Source organism: Phoenix dactylifera, chromosome 3, assembly GCF_051530095.1.
Source record: "Phoenix dactylifera cultivar Ajwa chromosome 3, Ajwa_hap1_PhDact_Kaust_v1.1, whole genome shotgun sequence".
Classification (NCBI taxonomy): Eukaryota; Viridiplantae; Streptophyta; class Magnoliopsida; order Arecales; family Arecaceae; genus Phoenix; species Phoenix dactylifera.
This window is the reverse complement of record NC_143192.1, coordinates 44,103,246-44,113,876: the sequence shown is the minus strand read 5'-3', so window position 1 is coordinate 44,113,876 and position 10,631 is coordinate 44,103,246. Positions and strand designations below refer to the sequence as shown.

The 10,631-nt window shown below is 37.9% G+C and overlaps 1 protein-coding gene across 4 annotated transcripts; it reads left to right on the top strand.

Annotated features, from left to right (window-relative positions):
- The first annotated feature begins 2,625 nt into the window (after positions 1–2,625).
- On the top strand, positions 2,626–10,399 carry LOC103719471 (serine/arginine-rich splicing factor RS31-like). 4 transcript variants are annotated; one of them, XM_039121755.2, is made up of 6 exons: positions 2,626–2,732; positions 2,956–3,133; positions 7,813–7,925; positions 8,097–8,326; positions 9,435–9,686; positions 10,116–10,399. In XM_039121755.2, exons 2-6 carry the CDS (start codon positions 3,028–3,030, stop codon positions 10,144–10,146), a joined length of 732 nt encoding a protein of 243 aa, XP_038977683.1. In that variant the 5' UTR covers positions 2,626–2,732; positions 2,956–3,027; the 3' UTR covers positions 10,147–10,399. The 4 variants fall into 4 exon arrangements, with proteins under 4 accessions (XP_038977683.1, XP_008806953.2, XP_008806952.2 ...); XM_008808731.4 differs by having other exon boundaries at positions 2,627–2,732; positions 3,018–3,133; XM_008808730.4 differs by having other exon boundaries at positions 2,639–2,732; positions 2,992–3,133.
- The last annotated feature ends 232 nt before the right edge of the window (positions 10,400–10,631 follow it).

Genomic DNA, 10,631 nt, shown 5'->3' with positions numbered 1-10,631 from the left:
TTTAGTAAACCCAGACTTGACTCAGAAAATGGAACGAGTCTAATTTTAGAACCCGACCCGGCTCCATGGAACCTCTAAATCGGGTCGGATCGAGTCAACTTGACCCATTTGTAGCCTTAGTTCCATCAAGTGGTGTTTGGTTGGATGGTATCACCCCTAGCCGGACAAGAGGGTGAAGGTTCGGTACCAGCAAGTGAGTGTCGATACATCAAAGATTCAAAAGTATCATCTCACTTGTGTAAGTTAAGAACACGTGCTTTATCACTTTATAGATTATATATCACGAATCTGAACATCTAGGTCTACAATTCATTGAACTTGGGTACGTGAAGCTTAAAGTTGGTGGTGCCTGAACATAAATTCTAACCAATGGGTTAGAAACTATCTTGTGCTAGAAATTGTCCCAATGTTGTGCTATATAGAAGTTCAAGGTGCTTTTGCAACTGAAGCGGTTAAATTTTTATTTTCTTGCATCTCTAATCAAAGAACTTTACATTTTGATATGCCATGCAGATGCAATTTTTAACTATAGGCCTAATGTACTTTCTCCACCAATAAACATATTCACATATTTACATTATTCATGCCAAAATTCAAAATTTGGCATTACTCTACATTCTATATAGAAGTGCAATTTTGGCCCATTGAAACTTATTCTATTTGCATTTCCCAACAAATCTATCATGCAATTAGCTTGCCTATAAGCATGAACTAATACTACCTTGCTTGTATCATACAAAGAATATCAGCAACACCAGCATAAACTCTGTAAGGGTTGCTCTCGTCCTTCTTTAGAATTAATACAAGGGTTAGCAAATTAATTAAACAAATATGCCACACAAGGAGTGTCTTCTCTCTATTCAAGCAGCCAGAGTAAAACTATGTTTTCCCGACACCAACAGATGTAGATTTGTGAACTTCTCTTCTTCTTTGGTTTTTTTAATATGCATGAAATTTCAATGTAGTCCAATTGAGAGATGTCAATTAAGAGGGTAGCCAGAGATAGCCTCTAAACTTACATTATATGAATTACAAAGAAAAAAAAAAGGAGTATAGATAAATAGAGAAAAGAGTATCATTACCCATTGCTTCTCGAACCCTACATATCAATTGGATATTAGTGTGACATGCTAAGTTTTGGTGATTATTGTGCTGGGGTTGGATCGTTCCTAAGGTCCTACACAAGCATTTATAAACTATCATATTGAAAATATAGAATAGGTGGTGAGCCAAAATATATTTCCCGAGCCATGCCTAGGATATAATCTTGTGACTAAGGCTTATCGCAATGGCCATCCCCCTCTAATTAGCAACCAAAGGTTCTAGTTCAAGTGTGTCTTCAATTTTTAGCCTCGGTAATTATCCTATAGGTTGGTCTTCTTCTCCTTCCTCTCCATTCAAAAAAAAAAAAAAAAGTAAGACATGATCCTAGTCATCATATGGAAGTTCAAACAAAAATTTGGGTAGGTTTAAAGTGGTGGAGAGCGTGTGAACTTTGAATCTTTGATGGTGGAGATGATCAGTTCCGATATTAGGATTGTAGTACATACACAGATACAAATAAGGGTTAAGCTTTTTATCTCACCAAACCCCAACTTTGATTAGCTCGGTTTTCTCGGACTATTTTTAATTTCAAAACAAATTTGGTTTCAACTTGAATATTTTTTTAAATGGTTCACATTAGTTATTCATCATCATGGCAGCATGTCCGACCCATTTGCAACATCAACCATTCATAAACTATAGACTTTATGGAACATCATGAATTCTTAGAGCACCTTTATTGTGTTCCACAAAATCAATTTCCAAATTTATCTCTAGTCACCAACCAATAAACAATCAAAAATATAAGATTTTCTTCCAAATAAATAATTTTTCCTTTCCAAGCAGGCCTTAACCGGTACCTTAGAGCAGATACTAATAATGAGAAACACAAGAGGAGAAACAATGCATAATAAAAAAAGGACCCACTCTTATTAATAAACTAACCAAGGAGAGAAATAATACATAATTAAAAAAATAAATTATTTAAATCTGAAATCTTTAGCAACTATGTCTATCCCATACAATTAGGAGAAATTAATTCCTTATCCTCCGAAAGACTCTGGTATAACAAAAAGTCTCCATTGACCGGTCCTAAAATCTTCGGTCCAATAACTTCACCAGTTTTAATTCTCGATTCTGGAGCCCTTTTTTATTTTTTTAAAAAATAAAAAAAATACTTCTGCACCTCCTGATCTCGCCTTTCTATAAGAGAAAGGCCAAATCGGTTGCAACGGCCAGTCGCAGCCGACCACGGCCAGCCCCCTCTTGAGCCCCCTTCCGCGGCTGCGCTGCCGAAATTGCCCCCATCCCCACCCCTATAGTGGGAAAGTGCCGAAAAAGAGGAAGAAGGGCGCCCTCCCATGTCCCGCGACTGTCGGCACCGTCCATTAGTTTTCTATAATTAGTTCTATCCGAAGATTGAAGGCCCAGGACGGTACAGGAGCCGCGAGATCAGGCTATTTTGGGCCCAGATCTTGGATCCATTCGTCCCCCATGGTGGCCTTTTCACCCTCCCCTATCGTGGGCCACTTTTAAGGTGGACCGTCGAGCGAAAGACAAGCGGCGTCAAACTGGCGTCAAAACCGGTGCCCCCACCCCCACCTCTCCTATTAAAACGCACCCTCGCCCCTGGAAGCCTAACGGCCTTTTCTTTTGCTAGGGTTTCTTCGCCATCGTGACTGTAGAAGGTATGGTCTTTTCACGTCTCTCTCTGTTTCCTAGGTTAGGTTTTGCTAAGTTCCTTCGATTCACGTCTCTAGGATCTTCTTTGAGGGTTTAGGGTGGTTTTGAGATTGGTTAGGGTTTGGGTTGTTCCTATGATTCTCTTGTATAGGATCTTTTTTGTGGGTTTAGGGTTCTTGTGCGATCGTTTTCTGTTGTATTCGGTTCATAGAGGTTTTCTTCTCGCAGTTTCTTGTTCTTGATCTTTGTCGCCTCTGGATTTAGGGCTCTTGGTGGTTTTGTTTGGCTAGACCTGGAAGGATGAGGCCGGTGTTCTGCGGAAATTTTGACTACGATACTCGCCAGTCGGAGTTGGAGCGGCTCTTCGGTAGATATGGAAGGGTAGACCGCATCGACATGAAATCTGGTAAATTTCTTCGCTGTCTTTGAACCCTTTGTTATTCTTTACAGGATTTGTTTTTTCTTTCTTATTTGGGTGGCAGTTTATCTCTGGATTGTATTTGTCTTTCTTTTTCGGGTGTCGGTTTATCTCTGGATTGGATTTTTCCTTCTTGTTTTTTTTTTTTATCTCTGGTTTGAAAGGCGAGCATGTTTGACATGGAAAGGTACCAGAAAGATCAGTCTACTGTTATGACTCAAGAGCTTGTTTTTGGGTTTGGCATACGGTTGAGTCATCAGCACTGTGGCTTCTTTTAGTTTAAAGCGTCAGCCTTTTTTGTTGCGTGCCCTCAAGGAGGAGGGTCTTTGCCTCTTGATCTAAATTGGAGTTCCAATTTGTTTCTGATATGATGGGCTTTCATAATTAAGTTCCCATTCAATCTTGGGCGGTGCAATTTCCCTCCTAATGGCAAGTGCGTGTTAATAAAGAAAATGATAGGATTGTTGGATAAAATCTGAGATGTGCTCCTCCTTTTTCTCTGGTATATCTCTTGCATTCTAAGTCGGCAAAGAAATGGGGTTCTCTGATTTAGATCTAAATTAGAGTTCCAATTTGTTTATGATATGATGGGCTTTCATAATTAAGTTCCCATTCAATCTTGGGCGGTGCAATTTCCCTCCTAATGACAAGTGCGTGTTAATAAAGAAATTGGTAGGATTGTTGGATAAAATCTGAGATGCGCTCGTCCTTTTTCTCTGGTATATCCCTTGCATTCTAAGTCGGCAAAGAAATGGGGTTCTCTGATTTAAATGCCGATGGTGTCCCTTTTTTGGGATATCTATTACATCTCTGACACCCACTTGGAGGTGGTGCAATGACACTCTTTGCCCATGTCCATCACCAACTCATGCATGAACAGTAGTTATTGTTATGAGGAAAAATGGAAAAACTGGTCATCTTGTGGGTTAAAATATAAACAGCTTTTCTTTATCCTTATTTGCAAATTACATTGTGGCTGAAAGGGTTTCTACCACTTACCGATCCAGAAGACTCATGGCTTGTCATATCAGGGGCAATTCGAAGAATGCACTTCACCGTGATATCTTCTCTCTTTTTTGTCGTTTTTGAAAATAAATGTTGTACATCTTGTGCGGTTAGCTAATGTTTAAGAAATTGACTGTTTTTTGGTGATGTATTTGATTTTAGGTCTTCATGCTTTCTCTGTGTATTGGAATATAATTATATAGTGAAAACACCATTTCTTGAGAAGTGTAGATTTCATTTGCTGACTGTATTAAAACAAATTATGAGAGCTGCTTCGAGGTTTCAAGTTTCAGCAATCTTTCCTTTATGCGGTGCAAGTCCTGTATCTATCAAATTTTTAATATGTTTAGTTATAGACTTATCCAATAGTTTACAAATCCTTTAATTTTTCATATATTTTATGCCCAAAAATTTTCTGATTTAGAGCGAAAGAAGAATGCTTCCGTGATGTTCCTGGCAATTTTTATAATGAATCTTGATATTCACTGATATTGTACAACTAATTTTAGAAACTTTCTGAATTTTGTTTACATAACAATGTTTTAGAAGTTTTTGTTGTGCCTACAGTTTTCTTATCTCTGACCTTTTCTTGAGTCAAAAACTTTTTAACATCATGAAATTTTCTGTTGTGAGTAGTTCCAGGTCCTGTATATTACCATGTTTATATGATCAAGTGAGACCATCTTATTTTGCCGTTCATTTGTTTGCTTATTACTGCAATATTGAGTTCTGAAAATTCTTTTATCACACACTCTCTTTTTTGGCCTTAGTTGGGGTTACTTCCTGACTCAGAAGGCTATAAAAATGTGGCAGAAGTCCAGCTGTGTGAACTCATTGTAAGGTTTCTTTAATAATGCTGTAAAGGTCAAGAAATTTCATGTTTCAGTTTGTCTATCTTTTGCCTTAGCTTTCACTGCTTGCATATTTGTTTAGTTAGGCATGACTTTGCACCAAACTATATATGCTTGATGCAGATATGATCAAATTTTGCATCTAGGTTTAGCTTTTCCTTGTGCATCTCCTTTTTATTTTTTAAGTTGCTTCATCCATAGAATTTTTTTTGATCAGAGGAAGTTTGCTATTTGCCAAATTCATCTTATCTTCTTAATAGCTCACATGTAGACCTAGATATGTTTTTGATTTTCAGATAAAAAATGAACTTGTTTGTTGAGCGCTTGGACGAGCTGGTCTTCTTACTATTGATAGCATTGCTAAATTATACTTTTTATGCTGGTGTTGACATCGGGATGGGGACTTTTTTGTTTCTTTCCATAGAGTTTTGAGCAACTTAAGGAATATTTTTAAAGAAAGTTTGCTTGAATATTTAGTTAATTTTGTATTTTGAATTCCTTCTAGAAATAAGTTAATAATTCAATACCATGCCTTAAAAGTTATTCAAGATTTTTCCACTAGTTGCTGTATTTTCTAATGTTTATGCACTCATTAAACTTTATAGAAATGGGATTCTTCATTGTTTTAGTTAATGATCAATGGCCCCTTAATTGTTTTTAGCTGAGCAGTGGAAGGTGTTGATAGACATAAAAAAAGACCTAAACTGAACTGGAGAAACATGGTAATGGGAGTGGTTGAGCTTGCGTTATGTGAATGACTATAGCATACTAGTGACTCTTTTGTGCCCATCCAAATGCTTCTCTGACCTTGACCTCCTTCTCGCTTCCTCTGCCCCCCTTCTCTACGAACAAGAAAAGAAGGGCTAGGCAATTTTAAAAATGCCATGCAGTATTGTTGTTTATGCACATGTTTACGGGATCAAATGGATAATTTTTTTTTCATATTTACTAGGTTAATTCTTGTTACATCGATATTGCATCTTCTACTTCTTCGTCTTCTTATTTATTTTAATGGTGTAATGTGGTTGTTCTAGGTATTTATAATTATTAAGGAATAATTAGATTTTTTTTAATTGGCAAAGCTGCCATCTAACCATTCTAACTGGTTTACAACGTGAATTATGAGGTTATTGGTGCGTTATTACTTATTACATAACTTTTGTTAATGGGTAAATTTTGATTTTTTTTAAGCATGGTGTCAAATAAAGAATCCCAAATATAAAATGCAAAAAAGAACCCCTCCTATTTAATATTATTTTGCAAGAACCTTCCTACTAAGGCACACCCTTTAATACAGGATTTTTCAAACATTTCATTCCAATAGCATTCAATTTTTTTGTGGTTATACTATATATTAGTATTTTTCATCCTTATATATGTAAGATAATTTTATCTCATGGTGTTCTGTGAAAAAACGCATGGTGTGTCATCCTAGTGGATGATCTGCATATTCGTTGTGTTCTGCATATTTTGAAACAGTTGTAGAGCAAAAACCAAGTGATTGAATACTCTCTGATCACAGATCAAAGCAAATCTTTCGTTCTAATTTGGAGAAAACCTGTTCATTAAGTGATTGCTCAATGAGCATGTGATAAAAACCTGCAAAGCAATGGAAAATGTCTGTGCACTCTGTTTTCTGAATGTTAATATGAGCAGCGCAGGATATCGAATTGGTTGCCCCTCCATGATGTTGTGGACAGGTCATAACCAGGGTGATCATGTGATTGAAATGGTAGAGCCACTCATATATACTCTGTTACTTCTTGTGGTGACTGGCTTCTGTTGCGATCAAACTTTATGAAGGGTCATTTTTAGTGATGACTGCTAGGTGCACTTGCATGCATTGGTGTAGTCTGTATTGGTGTGCCATGAAGCATAAAACCCCATCTTTGCATGATTCTGTAGATTCATATGTGGGCAAGGATGTAGGGAGCTAGGTTGTGGTTCACACATCACCTATTTGCATATGCACTTGTATCTTTTTCCTTGTCTTGTTATTCTCCTTAGTCACAGCAAGATATGTAAACAAGTTACTTCAAATTTGGTGCTATTTCCTTTAGTTTGTAATGACAAAGCTGGAACTTTTTGTTACCATGATAGACTGCAACTCTCAACATGGCTCACGTAATGTTATGTACGCCCACTGTGTCAATTTCAGACAGTGGTTGGTCTGACAAGATCAGTGTTGCAATTTCTGTTTGAAGGACATCCATATTTAAATGTTTGCTTTGACGCAGGAACGACTAAGGGAAATCGAGCTCTTTCTGGGCTCATCACTTCCATGCAAAAAACCTCCCGTATTGAAGGAAACTTTCCTGCCAGCACATCAGCTCCTACCATTCACTACCGGCATACTTTGTTGTTTCACACGAACATCCGTTTCTCACCTCTGCATTGTCCAACGTTGCCATTGCCCGGGCATGATTGTTGAGGACTCATCATCATGCAATGCCTACTGTTATCATCATGCCATGCCAACCGAATCATCATGCCATGTCAACATCATGCCATGCCAACCAATATCATCATGCCATGCCAGCTGAATGCCTGCACTGTTTCTGGTGAAGCATGCTGGGCAGTGACTTCATACCTTGGAATTAACTTACATGACATCATGCTTTAGTTCCTACCTTAAAAGGATTCCATTATTCACATTCTAGTGTCAGGCCTACAGATGTATGCAGGTGTAGTATTTTTCTGTTTTCATGAGGAATATGACCCAATTTGGATGTCATACTGATATATGGGCAACAAAATGATGCGAATCACTTTTTATGCTGTTCTCTATCTTATAATATTTTTTTGTTGCAGGGTATGCTTTTGTTTATTTTGAAGATGAACGTGATGCTGAAGATGCCATACGAGGCCTTGATGATATTCCTTTTGGCTATAGTAGGCGCAGGCTGTCAGTTGAGTGGTCAAGGGTAATTTCCCTTTCTGAAAAGAAAATCTTTCGTATATTAACTTATATTTTGTCCTGCTATAATTTTTTCATGGTTCAATTATTGATGTTGTCTTTTGGGTATTTTGTCTTGGATTTGTCAATAGCTATGCTATGACATCTGATGGTCACTTGTCTGAGTGTTTTCTTACAGCAAGGGGAACGTGGTCCACGACATGGCTCTAGGTCAATGGCAAACATTAGGCCCACTAAAACACTTTTTGTTATCAATTTTGATCCAATCCGTACTAGAGTCAGGGACGTCGAAAGGCATTTTGAACCTTATGGGAAGATTTTAAATATTCGGATCAGGAGGAACTTTGCATTTGTGCAGTTTGAAACCCAGGAGGAAGCCACAAAAGCCCTTGGACGTACAAATTTGAGGTTAGCATTCTTGTTCTTTTCCTTCATTAACATTTTTTATGCTGAAAATTTTTACTCAACGGATTGGATTATTCTTTTTGTTTCTTGTTATTGCTGTGTCTTCTTGTTTAACAGTAAAGTAAGCATGCTTCTGTTGTGCACATGTCTATTTGTCTTAACATTTATTTTGACTTGCATGTTTTTGTTACCACAATGGCTTGATCATGTTGCTTATGGTATATCACTTGAGTAGTAGCATATTTTGTTGGATTTTTTTGGTGTTATCTGTGGAATGTTTGTTAGTCCTACTTCTTACCCATTGATATAGTTACTTGTTGGAGAATGGGTCCCGCTACTGATAGAGGTTTTTGCTTTCAGGAGCCTAAAACCTCCCTCCCCCTCTCTCTCTCTGTAACTTACACGCACGCACGCACGACATGGATGCACATGCACAATCCATGTTGGTGGTGCAGGTATCCTTGATTCCAAACTGACATGTTTAGTTATGAGAAATATCTGGGAAAAAATTATAGATTGATCTCCTTTTGAAGCTTGGACATACACATTGACATGCTGGTGGCTAGCAAGAATCATAAACCAAATTGTGTCTACTGATGATTTGCTTTCTGTTCCTTGGTGCCTAGTTGCATTCTTCATTGATGCGTAGAGTTCTTTTCTGTAATTGGGTTATATGTTACAGAGTCATGAAACCTGAAGCCTCTCTTTTCTTCCCTCTTTCACTCATTAGGAATTTTTGGTTCTAGGGTGAGCTCATCTTGTGCTTGCCAATAACTAGATCAAATGCTTTGATATGGCTGTCAGATTTAGATTGTCTAGTTTAATGCTCTAGTGTATCATTTGCCGTATAATTTACTTGTATGAATCATGATTGAGAAGCTGGGTTTGCAAGTTCTATGCCATTGAAAGTCAAGTTATTGCATATGCCTATCTGGTTTCTTGTTTGTAACATTAACAATTTCAATTTTTTAAAGTACTTAATTTCACTTTTGCTGCCCATTACCTTTCTGTCTGTATTATATTACTGAGCTTTAAACATATTGCTAGAAAGCTTGGTCCATGATGCTTGGAAGGTATGCTGATCATCATCTTTTTCTCCTGTACACTGCAGCAAGATATTGGATCGTGTTGTATCGGTTGAGTATGCCTTTAGGGATGATGGTGAGCATGGTGACAGGAGGGACAGCCCTCCGAGGGGTGGTTATGGAAGGCGTAATGTTAGCCCATATGGTCGCTCTGTTAGTCCAGTGTACAACAGGGCTCGCCCAAGTCCTGACTATGGTCGTGCCCATAGTCCTGTCTATGATCGATATGACAGAGCATATGATAGGAGCAGAAGTCCTGATTGTGGTCATTATCGAAGGTGAGGATTGCAAAACTTTGGTATGTTACATACCGTTGGTGTTAATTTGTACCCGTGCATGTTTGTGTTTGCGCCTGCTTGAATGGTGATTATATGGGTGCTTCTAGGCTTTTGGATGTTCAACAACAGATGCAGTGCAGCAGTCCATTCAATTTACCCTTCGAATTTTATGTTACCTTAAAAAACCTGGGAATTTTATGTATTCTCTTTGTATTTGAACTTAGGTGAATATGTTGAATAGTTCAGATTCAGAAATGGCGAATGCAGGCTAGTATGTTGAATGGTTCAAATTTATAAACGGTGGCACAATTTGAGACGTATTTTTATATTATTTTATCAAGCGTGTTTCAGTGAACTTTTTTTTTATGGCTCTGGGTAGGTTTTAGAATTCGTTTTTGATTATACTTATCCTGGTGTTTTTGTTTACAGCCGCTCTCCTGTCAGAAGGTCTAGGACATGAAGCGTCCGGGTTGTGAGAGGCTGTGCGTGGTGAACGAATCATCAGGAGACTATCATTAGGATTTCTCTGCATCTGCCCCTTTTACCCTTTGATTAGCTCTTAGCGAGGAAGCCAGCGTGGTTATGTTATATAATTTTATGATTGGATGCTATATTCGTTTTCATTTTTTTTTTGTTTTACTGATACGAGTTGCATTAGTTTCGTCCTAGTTACTTTATGGTAAAAGCGTTTAATTAAGGATTGTATTAGATAAGTGCCTACTAGTTTTGTTCTCTTCTTCCCGTCGACCTCATAGTGACTGTTAATGGTGTTATGGATTGGACTAATGTCCTTCGTTGCGTGATCCGTTGGATTGCATCATGTATCTCGCCTTCTGCATGCTAAGCAGGCATTCGTTTTTCAGGGAGTACTCTAGGCAGGCAGTCATTACGGGTAGAGTACTTCTAGAAGAGCATGGAAGCAAGACTTTTTTGGGATATCAAATT

Bases quoted from the DNA above. Each gene is read 5' to 3' on its own strand.
- LOC103719471 (XM_039121755.2), top strand. From the start codon at position 3,028: ATGAGGCCGGTGTTCTGCGGAAATTTTGACTACGATACTCGCCAGTCG. The intron at 3,134-7,812 runs GTAAATTTCTTC...TTTTTGTTGCAG, and splicing joins CCGCATCGACATGAAATCTG to GGTATGCTTTTGTTTATTTT. The intron at 7,926-8,096 runs GTAATTTCCCTT...GTTTTCTTACAG, and splicing joins TGTCAGTTGAGTGGTCAAGG to CAAGGGGAACGTGGTCCACG.